At 36.5% G+C, this 22951-nt stretch overlaps 2 protein-coding genes across 2 annotated transcripts; one reads left to right on the top strand and one right to left on the bottom strand.

Annotated features, from left to right (window-relative positions):
* Positions 1-7242: 7242 nt before the first annotated feature.
* On the top strand, positions 7243-12282 carry hopx (HOP homeobox). Its single transcript, XM_059516785.1, has 2 exons — positions 7243-7607; positions 11801-12282. The coding sequence occupies exons 1-2, from the start codon at positions 7452-7454 to the stop codon at positions 11876-11878; spliced, it is 234 nt and encodes a 77-aa protein (XP_059372768.1). The 5' UTR covers positions 7243-7451; the 3' UTR covers positions 11879-12282.
* A 2988-nt stretch (positions 12283-15270) lies between these two features.
* Positions 15271-22950, bottom strand: LOC132110188 (testicular haploid expressed gene protein). The gene is made up of 7 exons (XM_059516786.1): positions 22779-22950; positions 22641-22697; positions 22309-22437; positions 20485-20607; positions 19448-19589; positions 19196-19330; positions 15271-15802 (listed from the first exon to the last, which is right to left on the bottom strand). The coding sequence occupies exons 4-7, from the start codon at positions 20580-20582 to the stop codon at positions 15689-15691; spliced, it is 489 nt and encodes a 162-aa protein (XP_059372769.1). The 5' UTR covers positions 20583-20607; positions 22309-22437; positions 22641-22697; positions 22779-22950; the 3' UTR covers positions 15271-15688.
* Position 22951: the final 1 nt, after the last annotated feature.

Below are 22951 nucleotides of genomic sequence, written 5' to 3' on the forward strand. Positions count from 1 at the left end.
AGTATAGTAAGTTTACAGTAATTTTGTGGTTTTGTCTTTTTAGTTGTTTTTTATATTTAGCTTTATTTCAGTTTTAGAGTTAATTAGTACTTGAACTTGGTTACAATAATCTAAATTCAAAAGCTTTTAATAGTTTTAGTTAACAGTTGTAAAACTGTACTCTAAAAAAAGTAGAAATGGAAGTAATTTCTTCTGTAATCTCACCAATATTTTTGTTTAAATATCTAAATGAGACGATTAACTGGGATTTCCCCGTGAGTGTGTGAATGACTGTACAGTAATTGTTACTGATCATAATCAAGGGGAGTGAAAGCAAAACACTTTTCATGTTCTTAAAAGCGTCTATGAAGAGAGAAATATAAAGCACTACTGAGGAGGAAAGTGAGCGCATGATCGTTCTTCTTTGTTTTTCGTGAATCAGCCCGTGATTAACCACAACAAACACTAAAAATATATCCTTCCATGTTCCCCCGAGAACATCTAAGTCATTCTGGTCCTTGTTGACTTTCCTTCCCATGCTCAGAATGTTCATGATCGATGATTCCTCAAATCGTTCCATAAGCGCGCTCTGCAGTTCTTTACCGTTTTAGATTTTCGCGCTCTTTAAAGTTTGCTGGATTCCGATTGGCTGTCTAAGCTGGGGAAAAAAAACTTTGGTGTGGACTTTTTAATGTATAGATAGGACTATTTTTAACTAAGTTATATCTTTCTATTTATTGTTATAGTTATCATTGAGTGAGAATGGGCCTTCAGAATATAACACAAACCTGAGGAGGGTCAGTAAAAAAATAAAAAAAACACCCTAGCAACATAACAGTAAGTGTCCTTTTTTTTCAAAAGTAAAGATCTAGCATTATAGCTCCCATGTAACAGTGTCCTGTGAAGGCCATCAAAGAGTTTGTGTTAAAGACTGAGATTAGGGTCCACTGGTGCAGTCTTGGGTAATGCACCATTAACACAAGCGCTCTCTCATGCTGCGCGTCATTAAGATCGACAATTGCCATAGAGTGTTACCACAGTCCATGGATTTCACAGTTGCAGTGTCTGAAAACGATTATTGTTCTCATGCATATGGTGGAAATATTGGGGGAATGTCTACTTTTTATGTACAGCTCAACATACATATCACTACACTGCAGAGTTTTGAACTCTCTCACAACAGACACGGAAGAGAAGACAATGCTGCACCATTCGGCCAGGCGGCTCACCTCGCTCCTGTAGTTTGTCTCATCTTTGTTGCTAATGAGACCCACTACAGTCGTGTGTCATCCACAAACTTAATTGGAGATGTGTGACAGTGTGCAGGAATGGGTCAGTAGAGTGAAGAGGAGGGGGCTCAACACACATCCTTGGGGGGCCCCAGTGGATAGTTTTAGATTTAAAATGTAATATTATAGTTTTGATGAATCATGAATTGTCCATGAATGCACACAGGAGGTTCACAGTTGGCTGGTGTAGATGGAAACACGTTTCCTCCCCTGCCGAGATTGAACACGCATATTACAACTTTTTTCAGTAAGACACATCTATGGGACTCTCTGAGGGCTTGTTTAGTGATGGAGCGTGACGTTCAAGGCTCATAACCACACAATGTATTTGTAAACAAGTGGTCATTTTGGGGGGACAGGCTTCACCTGCTGCCCTCCTGACACATACACACACACACACAAACACACACACACACACTTCTGCTGTTGGCAGCGTCTCTTTTCCACTACAGAACACTTTGATATTTCTCGGGAATGATGTCATTCCTCCAGCCCAGATAAATGACCACACTTTCCCTTTAGGTGATCCAAGCATGTTTCTTGTCTCTTTGTTTTCAGGCTGTGCTTTGGATACAGCATGACATGCACTTGGATCTCTGTAATTATTCCGTGGAACATTTTGCATCATTTTGTTCTGTTGTGTGTATACACGCACACATGGATGGGTTTTTTATGCATTAAATGTATTGCTGCCCACAGAAAAACATGGTGGCATTTCCTGTCTGAGCACAATATGTATTGTTTGACAGGAAACGGGGGAGAGTGCGGTATTCCTCACAATAGGCAGATTACATCTTAAGGGGCCAGTAAACATGTGCCCTGCCTCTTTAAAAAAAATACACACAAATGTCAGTGGCTTTATTTACAATCATCATCTGATCCATAATGGAATCTGCTTACAGTCTTTACTTAATCTGTTTAGAATAACATGTAAGAGATAAATTAACACTTTTATTCAGAGGATGCATTAAATTGATCAAAGGTTATCAGAAAGCATATTAGAATGATTTCTGAAGGATCATGTGACACTGAAGATAGGAGTAATGATGCTGAAAATTCAGCTTTGATCACAGGAATAAATTACATTTTAACATATATTCACATAAAAAGTAATGATTGTAAATTGTGATAATATTTCAGTATTTTTAAGTATTTTATCAAATCAATGCAACCTTGTGAGCATGAGAGACTTAAAAAAAAAAGCATTAAAAAGGTACTTACAGATAAACATGAAATCAATGGCATGAATCAGATCATGCAGTCAGAGATCAGAGAAACAAGAAAGTAAAAGAAATGTTTAAAGGTGGGTCTTAAAATCCTGTAATGAAGAAAGATCGAAAATGTGTTTGGGAATAGAATTTAAGAGTGTGGGGGCAGAGATACAAAACGCTCATCTACCAAATGATGCTAACCTGTGGCATGGAATTAACAGTAGACCAGTATCCAATGAAGTCTGTGGAGGATGGGAGTAATGTGAGAAGATTTCTTTGAAAAACTGAGAACCCTAGCTAGAGAGTTCTGGATATATTGGAGCTTTTAATGTGGTTATTTCTTGTGTACACACAGGCAGACACACCTGTGTACACATGCATACACATGCATGTTTATTTACGCATAGAATGTCAATCAGGACAAAGACCAAAACAAAACTTGCTGTCCCATAGAAAAAAAATGGCAGAATAGAAAAGATAAAGAGTTTAAATGAGTGATCAGCCAAAAAGAAAAGAGAAGTGATTATTAGGATTTTTATTTTTGTTCTCACTTAACAACTTAATTTTGCATCCTTAAGGTTTCAAAATCTTTTATTTTACATCTTATTTTATTTTATAATGTTATATCATTAAATTAATTATAATAAATGTATATTTTTTTAATACATGCATGCATTTTCTGCGCTTGTTTGGGAGAAATCTGTGGAATTTCGTGGAAAGCATTTAAAGAAATTTCTTCTGTTTACCCTCAAGGTTTCAAAAACCCTTAATTTCATTATTATTATTTTTTCATTATATTAATTATAATAATTATATACTTTTTTATGTATGCATGCATTTTCTGTGCTGGTTTTGGGGGAAATCTGTGGAATTTTGTGGAAAGGATTTAAAGACATTTCCTCCATTTACCCTCAAGGTTTCAAAACCCCTTAATTTCTATTTTATTTCATTTTATTTTATTGTTTTGTTGATATCACTACAATTCTTTTAACATATACATGCATCTTCTGTGTTGTCTTTGGGGAAAATCTGTGGAATCTTGTGGAACAAATTTAAACATTGTAAAGTGTTTTAAACTAAACAAAGTACAACTGTTTTATTCATAGCAAAATACAAGCTGCCTGATATATTAATAGCCTTGTGAAAGGTCAGGAATGTGTTCAGCTTCTGAATGCTATTTAACTTCTCTTGTTTTTTTTTTTCTTCTGTGCTGGTTTTGGGAGACATTTGTGACATTTTGCAGAATGTATTTAAGCAAGGTAAAATGTGTTCAACTAAACTCAAAATTAGTCTTACTGGTAGTGGAGTTCAACCTAATGAAAATATAAAAGTGAAGGCTCAAGCATGTGTTCAGTGTTGAGAATGCGATTGTAACCGTATGGAACTGTGCCGAGCTTTTCATAGAGCTCTGCAGATACTGGATCTGTTTTCACTCAAGATCCTATGAAAATGAACCAGAACTTTAATCTAACTCACATAGAGTCTGTCCTTTCTTCATAAACTACACACTCACATTAACAGAAACAGTAATGAAGCCTATGTCAGACTCTGTTTAGATGTTATTCTTCAGTCTGCACAATAAGACACACACACACTGCATCTATTAAATCCATTTACCTCACATATTAGCCTTTAGTTACTTCCTGTTATCAGTGTGTCAGCAAAGAGTGATCGACAGTGTGCCTGTTGATGTGTCTGTCTCTTCAGTTTCTGAAGTCTCATTTTCCTCGGGTCGCTTCTGTTTGAGTTCCAGATGTTGAGTGGATTTGAGGGGAGGAGTGTGTGCTTATGTAACATCCATGTGCCGTTCACTCTACACGTCTGTTGTCCGTCTGTCTGCTCTTTACTGGATTCTTCTACCAGTATGTCAAGCACCAGTTTCCCACTAAAGCAGTTGGATCTGGTAGTTGTGGTATTTACATGTGTCCAGACTTCGTCTGTGCCTGGATCTGTTCAGGGACTAAATTGGACTGGGATTTCAGTCTTTCAGTGCTCTGTGGCACATTTATTAAAACTGGGGCTAAGGTTTAATAGGCACAAGATACAGGAATCCTGTCTATCCATCAAGAAATAATAAAATGAAGGAAAGGATGAAGCAATGAAAGCTAATTTCTTCTCTTCTTCTCAGTATTTGATGAAAATGCTAACATGAACTTAAAAATGTTAACACTGTCTGGTTATAATACTGCGTTAATAATCAGGCCAGGGTTTAAAAATGATCTTAAAAATTCTTACAGTTTTTCTCGATTACTAAGACAATCGGGAAAAACGGTAAGGAATGCTTATATTATGGTATATATTTATAATTTCTATGCATAAACATTATTGTATTTATAGGTATTTATAAATTAAGTGATACATTGCATTTAATTTATTTATAGATTTGAATTTATATTATACCTAAGCATTATCATTTATTTAGTGTGCATTTAATTTATATTTTGATATACGTTATAAATGAAATGATCATTTCAGTAATTCATTATAATTAATACATATTTGTAAAGTATATTCTATAATTACTCAAAAGCCAAAAATGTGCATTATTATTGGCTGATGCAAATAATACAATTAAATGCATGATCAAATATGACTATATTTATAATATATTTATTGTATTTATAAATATTTATGAAATAACTTAGAAATAAATTACACATCTGAATTATAATTTCTAAATTATGTTTCATTCGTAATATTATATTTATTTGTTATATATTTTATTTATTGGTATTTATATAGTATGAGATACATAAAATAAATAATGGCTAATTTTACTCAGTAGAAATCCATTACTACTGACTAATGGAAATATTACAGCTGACCAAATATTGGCTGATAAATCAACCTTACAAATCCATTTATTTCATGATTTATTTGAGGCACACATTAACATCAAGGTATTAGATTCAACTGAATATTTTCACTAGATTGTGTCTGATTGTTTGCTGTCTACAGGATCGGGTGTGGAATCATATGCCGAGTATGTGCTCTTCTGACTAACTACAGTATAAGCATCCATAAACACACCTGATTAAAATCACCTTCTCTTTAACTAATGTTGCCAAAGATTCATCCTGGAGGTCCACGCCTCATCTCCTCCCTGTGCAAACACTCACCTCTCCACCCTTATACAGTAGAATCAACACATTAATACTGTTAACAAACACATTGCCTTCTGCATCTGCCTGTGTTCCTCCGACAGTATTCTGAGACACAGTATCACTTTAACAGAATTTTGACTGATGAAAACCTCTCATTATATATTACAGGGCATTTCCGCACATCTCAGAGCGTGAGTGGAAAACAGGCCTCCAGGTTAGAGACGGGATCACAGGAGCAAGTATGGACACTGTTACCCAAACCTTTTCAAAGAGCTTCAGAAAACAAAACTGTGAGTCATTCAAACCCAACACCAACACTCTCCTCGGGCAACAGAAAAACACTTAGGGGTTAAAGGAGGTGTAGAGATGACGCCAAAAGGGCAGGAATCTAATGCCAAAGAAATAAAAGACAGTATTTTGAGTCATTTGTATTGATTCTGTTTTGTTCCGGCTCAAAAGTGAAAGATGAGCATCGGTTTCCTGACCCACTTTTCCCAAGTGTCTTTAGCTTCCATTTACATGTAACAGTTTAAGCATAAATATACTATTGTTGTATATTAAACAAGTATAGCAAGATCTAAAACATCTATCTATCTATCTAGTATCTATAAGTCTCAATGACATTTCTAAAACTTAAACTAAAAAAAGAAGAAAGTATCATAATAAAAGCTATTTTACAATATGAATAAACGCTATAAAAGTATATGTTATTGTAGTTCCACTAGTGACCTGCAAGTGGCAAGAGTCTTGTGTCACACTGTCAGTTTTATTAACCAGGGCTGGTGAATCTGACCGAAGCAGATAAAATTAAATCACAAATCATCATTAAAGCAGCACTGAAAAACCTGACATATTTTATGAAAATATACTCTTTAAAAAAAAACTCCAGTTATAACTGCTGAAAGAATGCAGCTTCACAGGATGACAGTGTGTGAGCTAACCACTCAGCATTCTTCTGATGCTTCACAGTCATGTGCTGTAAACTGCTGCCTTCCCTTCACTGATGGAGAAACAGCAGACAGACCTGTGAAAACATCCGCTGGGTGAGCTTTACCTGAGATGGAGAGATAATCAATAAAACTCAATAAAAGAACTGTATCAACTTGCTGACAACTGCTGGACAGACTGTGAGTTTCACATTTCATGTGAGCAAGCAAAAAAAAAAAAACACTACTAAAATACAACAAATATTATATATTCATTTATTTAATAAATGTAAATATATTTAATACATTAAATCTATAATAATAATAATGATACATGTTTTGTTAAATGATTATACTATATACAGTGAATAAAATAATTATTATTCATACTAATATTCATCTATTTAATAACAATTACATACTATTTTTAAAGTACACTACAATACTACTACAAATATTTTTGATATTTGAAATAAATATAAATATAGTTAATACATGAAATATATGATAATAATTTATTTAATAGCAGTTCTATATTATTTTACTAAGTTTTGTTGTACTAAATGTAAAATTAATATTGAATTGACATATGTATGGGCAGGACATGTTTTATGAGGTAAGCACTGGATGATCTCATTATTGATGTACTTTCAAAGGTCTGTCACTTTTCAGCCCTGCTGTGACGTCACCCAGAGGGCATTACATAACGCAGTGAAAGCCCAGCGCTGAGAGCAGATGGAGTTTGGCAATTATCAAGTACAGTACTCACTCAACATCGCGCATCTCACAGTGACTGCGTGCTTTCCCTTTCCCACAGCGTTTCCTCGTGGAGGCTGCCGCTTCTTTCCACACTTTGGACTTTATTTGCATGGGACGCTGAGGCTGCCATCAGTCGAGCTGTGATTTTAGTTTCCAGTCCGTTTTTCTGTTCGGAGTTGAAACATGAGCGCGAGTGGAAACGCGATGTTCGAGATGCATTTAGAGGAGGATCAGGTTAAAGTTCTGGAGGAGAATTTCACGAAGGTCAGCAAACACCCCGACGATACCACGCTGATGCTGATCGCAGCGGAGTGTGGACTCAGCGAAGTGGAGACAGCGGTGAGTTTCTCAAGAGATCCTCATTATTTACAGCGCTATCAAGCGACGCGACGTAACAATCCAGAACGTTTGGAAGACGCGTCACGTTGATTGGCTGATTGGGAGCGTTGCAATATTGCCGCGTCTTTCTAATTGGTCGAATGGGAGCGCTCGCGTTTTGTTTTGTCGCTTTTAACGCACAAAATCTATATATTTAAAAAAATAATAATAATTATTATTCTTTATGTATATTAATGTAGGCATAATTGTCTTTATACAAACATTTCTATAAATAAAAGTTTTTTATTATTAATACTAATAATAATAATGTAAAACGCACCTGTCAAAAATGACTAGCTGTATGATATCGAATTGCAATACAACATTCCTTGAACTTTGTCTAATGACGTTTTGACAAGGTTATTTCAAAGTTATGAACAATAATTTTTATTTGTCTATTTAAGCTATTTTTCAAAACGTTTATACAAAACCATTATACGTCGTTCATGATTTTCTGAAGCATTTTTGACACCAGTCTTTTTTTAAACCTTAGGCTCCTACTCACTAGCCTACTAGTTTAGAGAACATTCAAAATAACAATCATGTAATGTTTGCAAAATGATAAAACTGAACATTCCCTCAATGTTTCCTCTGACATTAACATAACCAATAAAAATAAAACAGTTTTAGAACATTTAAAAAAAACGGGATGTTTTGAACGTTCTAAAAACAACAATAATTAATAGTTAATAATAATTAATGTGATAATATGTAGGCATATTAGCATACATATTTTTGATAGCTGGGATTGTACCATGGAATTTACATCTCAATGTAGTTCCAAATGTAAAAAAACATAATAATACTATGGTGCGTGTCCAAAAAAAGGTTCAGTCAACATGGTAGTAGGCTATGACATATGGTTTATGAGTCTTTATTGCATAACGACCTGCCTGACTTTATTTAATCAGGGAAATTTAATGACAGGAATAAATGTTAAAGTAAATAATAATGCTTCCAGAGAGGTGTTTCTCCTTGCTCAAAGTGACTTAACTTATACAGATCGAGTCCCTCTGGAGGATAAAACTCTTAATTACACAAAGATAAACTCTTCTGGGGTGTCAGCTTACAACTTTTCAGTGAACAGGAGAGATCTTTAACCACTAAGCCACAATACCCATGGTGCAAGCTTCTCTCATGCATTGTCTTCATTCCTGTTTTGCTGTCACCAGCTCAAAATAACACACTGACAGTGTTAAAAATCCCTCTTACGGATATGGGCTACACGTTCAAACACATTGTGTCTGATTTTTAAACACACTCATTCAAATAAAAGACCCACACAGGAGTCATGATGTAATGGGGCAGTTAGTAATGCTGTAATGCGTCTACTTACAGTATCTAATAGATACTTCAGAGCTTGTGAGCAACACTTCCAGTGCCAGAATTTGACTGGAAACACATTCCTTCTTGAGGCTGGTCTGTTTCTGTCACTATGATTGTGTAAAACCAAGTGCATTTATACAAAATGTGAAAGCCTTTGTGATAAATCATCCTACACAATAGAACAGGCTAAGCAATTCACCATTTTAGGGGTGTGTGTATGTATACAGTGTGCTTTAATGTATTCACTCATGCACAAGTAATACTGAATATACCATATAACGTTAAAGATTTAGAGGGTTTTTGGAAAGAAAGTATTACTTTTATTCAAAAAGGATGCATTAAATTGATTAAAAGTGTCAGTAAAGACATTTTTAATGTTACAAAAGATTTTTGTTTCAAGAAAAAGCTGTTCTTTTGAACGTTCTATTCATCAGTGTATCCTTAAAACAACCTATAATGGTTTCCGAAACAAGGATAAGCAACACAAAGAAATAGCTTATGGCTTGAATTGCTCTACTTCAAACCACCTCCTGGTTACACTGCTAAAACGTGACATTTATCCTCAGGTATTTTGCATTGTTTTCTCATTCAAATGTACAGTATAAAGATTCTTAAATCAAGACACATTTACTTGAGAAGCAAAATGACTTAAAATTGATCAAAATAAAGTGAGTTTAAGATTAAAACAAGAACAAATATCTGCCAATTGTATTAGAAATATCAACTTAAAGGGTTAGTGTTTTACTCACCCTCAAAGCATCCTAGGTGTACATGATTTTCTTCTTTCAGACGAATCCAATCAGATTTATATAAAAAAAATTGTCCTGGCTATTCCAAGCCTTTCAGTGGGGGTAAACAGGTGCTTTTTGTCGACAGTTCAAAATATGTAAAATAAAGTGCGCACATCCATAATAAAACGTGCCTCATATGGCCCCCTGTAGCGAATCCGTAATTAACACTTTTTTCTCACTTCTGCTGACTGTCGTTTCGCTGAAGCCGTTCTGGCTTTGTTTCCTTTGCTCCTGAATATCTCAGAGTTGCGCCTGAGAAAAAAAGTGTAAATATCGATATTTATCCTACAAGAACATGTGAGGGATGTTTTATTATGGAAGTGCGCACTTTATTTCACATCTTCTGGACTGATGACAAAAAGCACCCGCTTACCCCCATTGAAAGGCTTGGAGGGGCCAGGACAATTTTTTATATAACTTCGACTGGATTCATCTGAAAGTAAAACACAGGCTAATTTTCATTTTTGGCTGAAATAACCCTTTAATTCAATGTGAAAGCAAGTTTTCATACACCTTTGGCAGATATTTATTTAATCTTAGCAATTCATTCACAAAACGGAGACTTATTTTCTTTTTGCATCTTAATTGAAGTATGTTTAGATATATGCCATGACTCTGATTTCTGCTTTGACTTAACACTATTTAAGGCCTTAATTTGTGGAAGCGTGAATTGAAACTTTACAAGACCCACAATAACCCTATATGATCATTTCTCAAGACTATAAATGTGCAACATTGTCATGAGAATGTCACCATGAGAGCTAAGTACAGTGCCTCATCTATTTGTGTCGTATTTCATAGGCAAATTATGAGCCTGGGAAAATTGGTTTGAATAACAAACTCTGTCCTGGCTCTGGGGGAAATGATATCACCAATTTGCATTATTTTAAGGCTGAGAAAACTTAAACGCAAAGGGTGCGGTATGAGGAACAGGTGTACACCTCTCGTTCTCTCTCTATAAACCGGTCATGCCTGTTCACTGTGTTGACTCGTAAACAGACTCTGTAGGGTTAGTGATGGGAGGATACTCTGATCTAAAGTGTTCCGAGTCAAACGCTACACATGTTGCCCTGAAACCTGTGAGGTGAAGACGAGCGGTGCTCCCTGATTTCTGCTGTTCACACAGTGTTTGCTGTTCTTCTGCTGAAAACTAGTGGAATGTTTGTTTTTTAGGTAAACAAACAAAATATTTCCAAAAATATCATGACTGCGCCTCTTAATTGCCTAAAATGTCTTAGGTTTGGCTTTGTTTTCCTATTGACGGTCTCTCTACAGTCCTTTAGCACGTATGAAAACAATAGGACATTTTATGTAATTTGGAAATCAGAAAAAAGCAGCTATATATGGTCGCCCTACCGAAGAAGGGGGATTTATACAGAGCTTTTTATATACAGTTTTGTAAATGTGTTGCAATGCTAGTGTTAAAGATCATTGTACCTCAGAGCTGTTGTGCAACTCTCTAATTTAGTATACTTTAAGATCATTGTGTGTGTGTGTAAAAGTGAAATATTTACTCAGTTTCATAAGTCAAATGTTTCACAACTTGTGCTGAGATGGATAACATTAGCTACATTTGCATGTATTCAAATAATCCATTTACAATCAGATTGATGGCCTAAACCGACTGAAAAGCCTTAATGAACACCCCTCAGTTAATCTGATTAAGTTTGGTCTGAAATAAATTTAGATCTGTGGACCTGAAACAATGTAAACACTTGAATCTGACTATTTAAAAAAAAATCTATTGCTCATATAAACAGAGCATTCAGAATCTGAAATTGAATTTATTCCAGCCAACAACAACAAAAAACATATTGCAAATACCACTCCAGTTTTCAGAAAATATAAAAATTCAGCTAAAGTGATATCTCCTGATTTACAATCAGCCTAATCTCCCTCTCTCTCTGTCTCTCCCTCTCTCTCTCTCTCTCTGTCTCTCCCTCTCTCACTCTCTGTCTCTCACTCTCTGTCTCTCCCTCTCTCTCTCTCTCACTCTCTGTCTCTCACTCTCTCTCTCTCTCTCTCTCTCTCCTGTAGAAATGGTTCAGGATGCGAAACGCTCAGTGGAGGAAAGCAGAGGGTCTCCCTGCTGAACTGGGATCAGTGAAGGACTGATGGAAGATCTTCATGTTGTTTTTCTCTCTCTGCTCCAGTGATTGTTCAGTAGACCATCTCACTGTCTTTCTTTTCTTATTTGAGTCTGAAGTCTGATATGGGTCTTATTTTTTATTTTATTTTATCTAAGTTGTAATCTTTAGCAAAATGTATGCCCTATAGCCTATTTTTGTTGTCTTAACTATTAAATGTAAGTAAATAAATTAAATGTAAGCATCTATATATAAAATATTACATCTGTATTTTCAGGGTTTGATTTTATGTGTTGAGTGATTAGTATTAAGCTTGTTTGCTTTCTCATTGGGAGAATCATCTTGGAGTTGAGAAAGATAGAAAAGCAGATAAAGTTACAATTAACCTATGGCTTAATTTATGAACCTAAAAAAATAACAGAAAAAAAAAGATCTTTATCATCTCAGTTGTTTGTGCTAGAGACTAATATGAGATTAAATGGAGAACAAATTTTCACAGTAATCTCACATTTGTCTCACAATAGAAGTGTAAAAGAAATCTCAATAATGTTTCCAACTCTGCTCAGATAATAATAATCTTCATTCAGAAGTCAAAGATTAGTATAAAAAAACAACATTTTATTTACTATATAATGACCATTTGTTTCTCTCTTTATTTCGTAAAATGAATTATTGAAGAATTATGCCTAAAGTTTCAAATTAAGCTTCATAATCTATGAAAGAGCAACATCTGAGCAGTACATTTTCTCAGGGAGCTTGTTCTGAATGTATCTGAAAACCTGGACTCCAACTGAAACGTGTTAAAAAGAGCAAAGGTGGTTGTAAAATGAAACCCTGATGACAAGGATGGTGGAAGAGTGGACTAAACAACAGAGTCCATGTGAAAAACAGTGAAAGGAGAGAGATACCTCAGGCAGACGCAAACGCTGATGGCAGCATTTCATAAAATATTCAAATCCTTAAACACATCCAAGTAAGCAAAGGATGGACAGACGAAGCAGCTTTTAAATGGTTGGCAGACTGCAGTATTGTGTGTGTGTGTGTGTGTGTGTGTGTTTGAGCAGTGGGGCATGAAAAAACATTCCACACCCTCAACAGAAAAACAAACATGTTCATTTGACTGCAGCGTAGATGCTAAGCTGACCGCAAACACACTGCAGCAAGTTTCCTGGCATATCCTGGAAGATGTTAATACAGCTAAAACCTTATAAAAATATGAAACTTTTATGCATTCTAAGAAATGTTGGTAAATAAAAAATAAATAAAAATCAATATGAGTGAAAGAAAGAGGGTAATGTAGTGAGCTACTGGATCACATTGTTATTGGTTGATTGCACTTGTCTCCGCCCCCTCCTACACCAATCAGAACACTGTGTTCACTGGTTTCAGCTGTGCCAGTTTACAGAGGCTTTAAAAGCTCTTGCAGTAGATTAGCGTACCTCTGAGGGGGCCAAGATCACAGTACCAACTGGTTCTCTTGACTCGCTTCATCTACGTTATTTATTAATGTATTATTATTATTATTATTTGTGTAATATATAGTATTCCTTCCACATCTTCCCTCAGGTCTTCCAAGGTGTACAGTAGATGAGTTTGTTTATTCATGGGAGCAGATTTGTAAAAGTGTAGCATTACATAACTTGCTCACCAGTGGATCATCTGCAGTGAATGGGTGCCGTCAGAATGAGAGTCCAAACAGCTGATAAAACATTACTATAATCTACAGGTTTGTTGTTTTTGGTCTCTGTTTGAGGCTGTAATTGAGTTCTCTTGTTCGTAATACATCTCTGCAACACCTTAAAAAAACTTGGGTTGCAAACAACAAGGTAGAATCACAATATTTAGTTTTATTATTTTAAACATGATGTGACCCTGGAGCACAAAACCAGTCTTGAGTAGCACTGGTATATTTGTAGCAATAGACAAAAATACAATGTATGGGTCACAATTATAAATTTTTCTTTCATGCCATAAATCATTACGATATTAAGTAAAGATCATGTTCCATGGAGATATTTTGTAAATTTCCTACCGTAAATATATTAAAACTAATATGCATTGCTAAGGACTTCATTTGGACAACTTTAAAGGCATTTTTCAGATTTTTATTGCACCCTCAGATTCCAGATTTTCAAAAAGTTGTATCTCAGCCAAATATTGTCAGAACCTAACAAACCATACATCAATGGAAAGATTATTCGTATAATATATGTATAAATCTCAATGTTGAAAAAAAGACCGTTATGACTGGTTTTGGTCCAGGGTCACATATATGTTGGAATACCTCCCCCATTTTATCAATGTTATTTACACACACAAGCCTTTCACCATTAAATACATTCTGTTTGATGAGTTAATATAGTGAGAGGAACTAGATCTGTTCACTGAATCTGAATGGCTGACGGACAGCCGTGGCATTGTGTGTTACCAAGACAACTCAACAGACTCAAGTGGAATCTGTCACCCATGGGTCAAAGAGAGAGAGTTAGAGGAGGATCATGGGAATAGGAAAGACTTTGAGAGAACAGCAGGAAAAGATAAAAAAGAGAGAAAGAAGGAAAACTGGATTGATCTGGGGTCCAACTGGCTCCTGCAGTCAGGGCCGGCCCGCGGCATAGGCGGTATAGGCAAGTGCTAAGTGCGCCACTCATCCATAGGGGCGCCAGAATGAGTGAACGAGTGAATTTTTTTTTTTTTAACATTTTTTTTTATAATAGGCTACTATTTAAAAACCATTAATTCGAAATACTACCAAATAAAGCAAAAAAAAAAAAAAAAAAGTCCGGCTCTTCAATCTTCCCCCGCCCATCGAGTGCTTGAAGTGCGTCAGAAACAGCGCGCGCACGATCAGTTGTTGGTAATTTGTTGTGTAGCGTGCCCGACGCCGCATCCAATGTAGACAGCACTGCTTTTGTTAACACACAGCTTGTAGAAACGGACCTGGCAGCTCGCGCCAGTTCTAGACACGGTGAAAGTTTCCTGATTGTGTGTATATATATATATATATATATATATATATATATATATATATATATATATATATATATATATATGTTAAATCATGAACACAATGACAGGGTGAAATGGGCTGTGATGCATGGGGCGCCAGGTAAAATCTTGCCTAGGGCAGCAAATTGGTCAGGGCCGGCCCTGCCTGCAGTGACATAAGCAACTGTACGGAGTCCAAAACACATGCAAAAATGTGACCATTTTTAAGTTACTGGTAACTCATTTTCAGTTATTTAATTAAACTTGATCACAACAAGGCATATATATATATTTTTCTTACACTTTTTCTTTTTAAAAGTGTTTTTTTTTACAGCAAATACAATGTAACTATTGAAATAATTGCCAATGCACACTTTTATTTTATTTCATTTATTTATTTATTTATTTTAATTAATTCACATGATTCTAGTACAGAAGTGTAATCTAGATGAATGTATAGAATGAAAGTCCAGGCACGAACACTTACACCGATGTTCAAACCAGATGCTGATAGATACTCTTGCAGCATTTTCTCACAGAAAGCAGCGGCTAGACAGAAATCCAAAAAGACACAATCTGGAAACACTACAGGCGTAAAACACAGAGTCCTGTTTGAGGAGCCAGGCGGGTTTGGCAGCAGGCTAAGAATAATGTAGTACTTACGTTTCAGTCAAAAGTAGTCCAGAGTCAAAATCTGAGACTGATTAGAAAACCAGAGGGAAAGCAACGAGAGCTCAACCAATCAACAAGCTCCTGATAGGAAAAGGAAGGTGTGAGAAAGTGACAAAATACAATAACTGCAGATGATTGATGTGCTGGAAACCACAGCTTTGTGGTCTGTCTTGTTTTCTCAGGGCTGCCATGTTGGTTCTCTGGGTGGGATGTAATCATTAGAGAGGGCTTTAGGAGTGGATAAAGCTTGGATTCGGGCACTCGCTGTGGCGATTCTTGCTCCTCTAGACACCTGAAAGAAAAGCCAAAGACGGCTGAATCAACCCACAATTGGAAAACCAGACAGATTTTATGTCCTACTACCAACCAAAATAACAGAAAGAGTGACCAACAGCAGCTTTTATTTCTTCATTGATACCCGCAAAGCTACACCAAATACTGTGGGTTTGTGTTAGAACCAAGACTGGTAAGAAAACATTGTGCTTTTTAAATTTTTTAACAATTAGATTAAGCAGAGAGGAGATGGTATTTGCTGGCTGTTTGAACCCATTCAACCACGTTAGCATCTACACTATGAAAGAAATTCGGTTGAATCCATTTTTGATCTCTGGAAGTGGTCAAAATGTGGACAAGCTCAAAATGTTTAAGACCCCGTATTTAGCATTGTCCACTTGTGATTTGATTGACAGAAATGAATCTTAATGGGGTAGTTCAAAAATGAAAATTCTGTCATTAATTAGTCACCCTCGTCGTTCCAAACCCATAAGACTTTTGTTAATCTTCGGAAGACAATTTTAAGATATTTCTAATGAAATTCGACAGCGCTCTGATGCTGCGTAGATAGCAATGTAATGGACACTTTCAAGGCATAGAAACATAGTAAGGACAGTTGTGGCCTAATGGATGGAGAGTTGGACTTGTAACCTGAAGGTTGTGGGTTTGAGTCTCAGGTCTGACAGGGATTTACTTTCACACCAAGAAAAAAAATAAGTCTGTGTGATTCACAAAGTGGTTTAACCATAATTATATGAATCTACAAGAATACTTTTTGTGTGCAAAGAAAACAACAACAACAACAACAACATTATTCAACAGTTTCTTCTCTGCCATGTCAGTTTTTGATGTGCATTCATGAAAGTACCACAATGCATGCGTGATGCTTAATTTGTGTTCTGAAGATGGACGAAGGTCTTATGGGTATGGAACGATATAAGGGTGAGTAATTAATGATATAATTTAGATTTTTGGGTGAACAAACCCTTCAATATCAGGTGTAAACAGGACCTGAAATAATTAATTCTGGTTGGTCAATCAGTATAGTTTACAGTAATTCTTGTGAACAATTTTGGTTTCATTTACAATTTATATATATACAGTACATTTTTCTACAGGGCTTTAAACACACAGTTAAACTAGTTAACCCTGGGTCATTCTAAAATCTGGATAAAATGAATCAAGGGCTATCTGGGGTTAACATTCTTACCTGCTTATTTGCACTATCAATGTGACTGATTGGACGAATGCAGCACAAGGCCTCAGGGCTCTAGTACTGCACATTCTCATATTAAGTTTCTGCTATTATATATTATGTTTTTCCTGTATTGACTTTTTTGGCTACAGGTGCATCTCAATAAATTAGAACGTTGTGGAAAAGTTCATTTATTTCAGCAATTCAACTCAAATTGTGAAACTCGTGTATTAAATAAATTTAATGCACACAGACTGAAGTAGTTTAAGTCTTTGGTTCTTTTAATTGTGGTGATTTTGACTCACATTTAACAAAAACCCACCAATTCACAATCTCAACATATTAGAATATGGTGACATGCCAATCAGCTAATCAACTCAAAACACCTGCAAAGGTTTCCTGAGCCTTCAGAATGGTCTCTCAGGCCCTGTCCACACGGACACGGGTATTTTTATAACCGTGACTTTTTTTATGCGGTTCAGCCTTTCGTCCACACGAAAACGCAGTTTCAGGGCACCGAAACCGAACATTTTTGAAAACTACGGCCAGGGTGAGCATTTTCAGAAACGCCGGTTGCAGTGTTGTCGTGTGGACAGCATAACCGGGGTTTTTGCCTTGCGACGTCAGAGTGTGTGCAGTTATCCGCTGTGTTTGACGTCAGATTGTGCGCTGCTGACTGCTTCTGATTGGCCAAGGTGACTTTACAATTTGGGTTATATCGCCGCCTGCTGGTGTGGCATGCTCTTGACAGCGCTTGATAGCATGTTTTGGCGTTTTCATGTGGACGGGAATTTTTTTTAAACGCAGGAGGAAAAACTCCGGTTATAAAAATACCCGTGTCCGTGTGGACCAGGCCTCAGTTTGGTTCACTAGGCTACACAATCATGGGAAAGACTGCTGATCTGACAGTTGTCCAGAAGACAATCATTGACATCCTTCACAAGGAGGGTAAGCCACAAACATTCATTGCCAAATAAGCTGGCAGTTCACAGAGTGCTGTATCCAAGCATGTTAACAGAAAGTTAGTGTAATGAAGAGTGTAATGAAAAAGTGTGGAAGAAAAAGATGATCAACCAACCGAGAGAACCGCATCCTTATGAGGAATGCCAAGCAAAATCAATTCAAGAATTTAAGAGAACTTCACAGGGAATGAACTGAGGCTGGGGTCAAGGCATACAGACGTGTCAAGGAATTTGGCTACAGTTGTCGTATTCCTCTTGTTAAGCCACTCCTGAACCACAGACAATGTCAGAGGCATCTTACCTGGGCTAAGGAGAAGAACTCGACTGTTGCCAGTGGTCCAAAGTCCTCTTTTCAGATGAGAGCAAGTGTTGAATTTAATTTGGAAACCAAGGTCCTAGAGTCTGGAGGAAGGGTGGAGAAGCTCATAGTCCAAGTTGCTTGACGTCCAGTATTAACAGTCTGTGATAATTTGGGCTCAGTGTTATCTTCTGGTGTTGGTCCATTGTGTTTTTTGAAAACCAAAGTCACTGCCCCGTTTACCAAGAAATTTTGGAGCACTTCATGCTTCCTTCTGCTGACCAGCAGAAGATGCTGAAGAAACAAGAGACCAAACAATGCAGATGAGCTGAAGGCCACTGTCAAAGAAACCTGGGCTTCCAGACCACCTCAGCAGTGCCACAAACTGAACACCTCCATGCCACGCCGAAATTGAGGCCGTAATTAAAGCAAAAGGAGCCCCTACCAAGTATTGAGTGCATGTACAGTAAATGAACATACTTTCCATTGAATTTATTTAATACACGAGTTTCACAATTTGAGTTGAATTACTGAAATAAATGTACTTTTTCACGACATTCTAATTTGAGATGCACTTGTATATGTGTAAAAATAAAACTTTTTTTCACTCCACAAGATGCATTTTTCGTCACAACTATACATTTTTCTCCTCAAAAACTGAAACGACTGTTCATACAATGCGCAGATTTCCATGACTGTCTAAAGCATGTTAATATGTGGCACTTGATTGGCTGTTGTTGCTAAACATCTAGCCGTAACATTCTAACACTGCATTTTTTGGCACCGCAATGTGGACTTACTATAGGAATTGCGATGCTGATCCTGCATTTATAATCTGGGTTAAAAGCGGTGCTAAACCCGCCTCTAAATTATAAATGTGAAATGTTCCTTTAACCTGGGTTAAAAGTTGCGATAGGAATGGCAGTAACCTGAGGTTAAGCACAGTGTGTCTCTTACAGTTCGGATAGGACTCTCTGGTTGTCCAGGGTCATAGAATTGTCTGTTCTTTCTTAGTTTGGGCAGTGAGAGCTGCTCCAGTCTAGACGTCATCTTGGCTGTTTGAGCTGCATATGAGATGAATGTCTGCACATTCTGCACACAAACACACAAAGTCAATGTGAATGGTGTTTGGTTATGTAAAACTCGGCCTCACAATGAATCAAGCACCAGTTCTCAGTTAAAAACGATGTTGCTCCTGTAAATTCAGACCTGTCTGTTGCTGGTGAAGTCGGGGTGGTTGGTTTTGGGGATGGACAGCTGGAGGATTCGAGGCGAAACGACAGTGTCCCTTAAACTAGGACTCACATGCCAGATGGGACAGTCATACTCACATAACAATGAGTGAGGAGAACTACAGGAAGAAATGAATACTTCAAGGATGCATTAAAATTGATCTAAAATGACAGAAAAGGCATTTAATGTTGCAAATGAATGCTGTTCTTTTGGACTTTCTATTCCTCGTAGAATTCTGTAGAAAAAGTATCTCAGTTTCCATAAAAATATTAAGCAGCACAACTTTGTTTGATATTATCAACATTGATAATAATATGAAAAAATGTTTCTTGAGCAGCAAATCTGCATATTAGGATACTTTCTGAAGGACCATGTGGATTGCTGATAACTCACAATTTTTCTAATATGGCAACTTATCTACTGTATACCAAGACGTTCAAAAATCATCTGATAGGTTTGCTTGATAAGAATCAAAGCTTTCTTCAAGCTCCCAATGCACATGCTCAAGATGTTATGTAACAGAAATCCACAGGTTACAAAAAAATAGTTCAGCTGAATCCAGAGATGAACATAATGGCCTGCATGCAGATTATTTATTTACCACAGAATTATCGCTAAATATAAGAGATGTGAAGTCTTCACAAACACAATTATACAACAACAAAACTGACTCGATATGTTAGTCTGTAAAACAGCTTGGAGATGAAATTGGGCCCAGATCTGAGATTGTGATTTAAGATTTTAAAAAGACCTCTGTGGTCAAACACAAGACTTGCCAGAGGTTACACACCAGACAGTGGTCTATTGTCTGACAGCATTGCTCTCTTTTTCTCTCTCTCTCTCTCTCTCTCTCTCTCTCTCTCACACACACACACACACACACACACACACACACACACACAGAGCGCTACTGGAAAAACAGATGTTGAATTTTTGGCTTCCTCCTCAGCAGGAGCTAATTTTAGTTCTGGAAAAATCTCATGAATGTGTCCGGGTCTCGTTTGAACTCTTACTTCACTTCCTGGGCGCTTCTTCCTCGGGCTTTGGGAGTTGCAAGACGGACAAGGTTCTCGTACTGCACTGCATGAGAGGAAGGGCGGGAGATCTTCATCCATCTCTCCTCCTCTTCCTCTTTCCTGCAGGAAGATTGCAGAGGGAATGTCTGACATTTGAGAAAAAAAAAAACCTTTTCAAACAAGACAATGGGACGAGTGTTACAGGATGCTTGCTAGGAACAAGTGAAACTAGGATTTGGAGAGTGTTTATGCTAATCACACCCATATTTCTCTTCATGATCTTTTATAAGTGATTTCTATGCTCTCTGGTGGAGAACGGGGCTAGAAACACTCTTGCCAGCTGGACTCAGAGAACCAAATTTATTTTATCCATTATCTCATAAAAACTCTCTGGTTTCAGACACAACCTGCTCATTCAGAGGACTTCAGCCGGACTACTGGGTGGAAAAGGAAAAAATGTGAGAAAGTGAGAATTTTAATGCAGTTTTCCTCGTAATATGAATGAGGAATTTGTTGGGTTAAGAAGGAAATCAGTGTTTCTTGATAAACGCAGCTGAGAAATGAATAACCTGATTACTTTTAGAGCATATTTGATCAAATTCGGATCTATAGTGTAAAATATGACCTGTATACTTTCATGAGCCAAAGTCTTCCAAAATGAACGGCAGGAATTATGGATTGATGTCACAAGCTTGATTCTGAATGCTGACCTCAACTCATTCATTATTAATGTTCCTTCCGTTTAAGCTGAAACAGCTAAACCTGAGCTCACACAACTGACATCATATAGTAGCATTAAAAAATTAAAATACGTCTCTTATGTTTATCAAGGTTGCAATTATTTGATGAAATACAGATACATAAAAACTGTAATATTTTATAGTGCTGTGAAACGATTAATCGCGATTAATCACATCCAAAATAAGTTTACATAATGTTTGTACTGTGTATATTTATTATGCCTGTCATGATAACTTTGCAATGCAAAAAACATGGTGACATTCATTTTTAAGTAAATATAATAGGCGATATATTGTGTCACCAAAAATGAATGAGATCATGTACACATATTGTGCGATAAGACAATATATTGATTATTGGGGCACGCCTACATGTGTATACAGTATATTCAAGAAAAATGTTATGTTTAAAAATATATACTGTACGTGTGTGTAATTTTATGTCCAAATATACATAGTACACACACATTATGTAAACAAAACATTTCTAAGAACTGCACACTAAATACTCACTTGATAGTTCAACCAAAACTGAAAATTCTTCATTTACTCACCCTCGTGTTATTCCAAACCTGTATGAGTTTCTTCTTTCTGCTGAACTCAAAATCATTTATTTTGAAGAATATTGGTAACCAAACAGACAGTCCCCAATGACTTCCACAGTGGAAAAGTCAATGGGACCATCAACTTTTGTTCACCAACTACAAGATGAGTAAAGGATGTGACCATGTAAATGTATATTTTTAAGGGAAAATTAAATACAATGCAATATATGCAGGAAATTGGTTTATGCATTTAACAGTGGTGTGGCATGTTTTTATCTAAACAATGCTAGGATGAAACGGCATGTTGTTTAGATACTGTACCCTGCGGTTTAGGCATTCTTTACCTACACAATTTAATTATTTTATTAGCACCCCGTCTCAACTGTAAAGCCCCCCCATCAACTGTACAAAATCATTTCCTACATTACAAAATATCTTAACAAAAATGTTTGAACAGTACCGTACAAATACAAAAACTAAATAATTGAATAAAAAGGAAGATTTAAGACATTTGTTGATGTGCTGTTTCTCGCTACCTGAGCTGGATCTGGAGGCAGAAGTCTTTCTTAGGCTGGGCCAGAGCCTTTATTCTGGGGCTCGAAACGGCTTGCAGTGCTGAGCGGGACAGCGGCCGTATCGATTCCTGGTTTCCCCATGTCAGTATCCTGAATCCCACAACACAAGCACAACTGAGAAGTCAGCTGGATCAAGGGATGAAGCAGCTGGTTTAAGTTTTTTTCTGGATATTTGAGTAGTGCTGAAAAACATAAGCCTCAGCCATATTTGTACTCATGGTTGACAATATAGTTATACTACTGAATATAATCAAGTTAAAGTACAAGCAAAAAATAAATAAATAAAACATTACCAAGGTGTTGTGGCCCAAATTGTCTTGGACTTCTTTGGTTGAGCTAGATACGAAATCCTACAAGCAAACACGTTATCGGTTTCTTTAAAAAATTATAGAGTAATGAAAGATATACTTCTTTCTTTCTGATATACATACCTATCCAAATGGGATGACTTTAATCCAGACTCTTTCAGAAATAGAAAACAAACAGAAAATTCACATGAACCTATTTTTCAATAAAATTACACAAGACCATATTTAGGCTTGTTTTAAATGCAAACTGTACCCGAGTCCATTCTGTCCAGATACAGACCCAAAGGAATCCTGGA

Source organism: Carassius carassius, chromosome 29 (assembly GCF_963082965.1).
Source record: "Carassius carassius chromosome 29, fCarCar2.1, whole genome shotgun sequence".
Classification (NCBI taxonomy): Eukaryota; Metazoa; Chordata; class Actinopteri; order Cypriniformes; family Cyprinidae; genus Carassius; species Carassius carassius.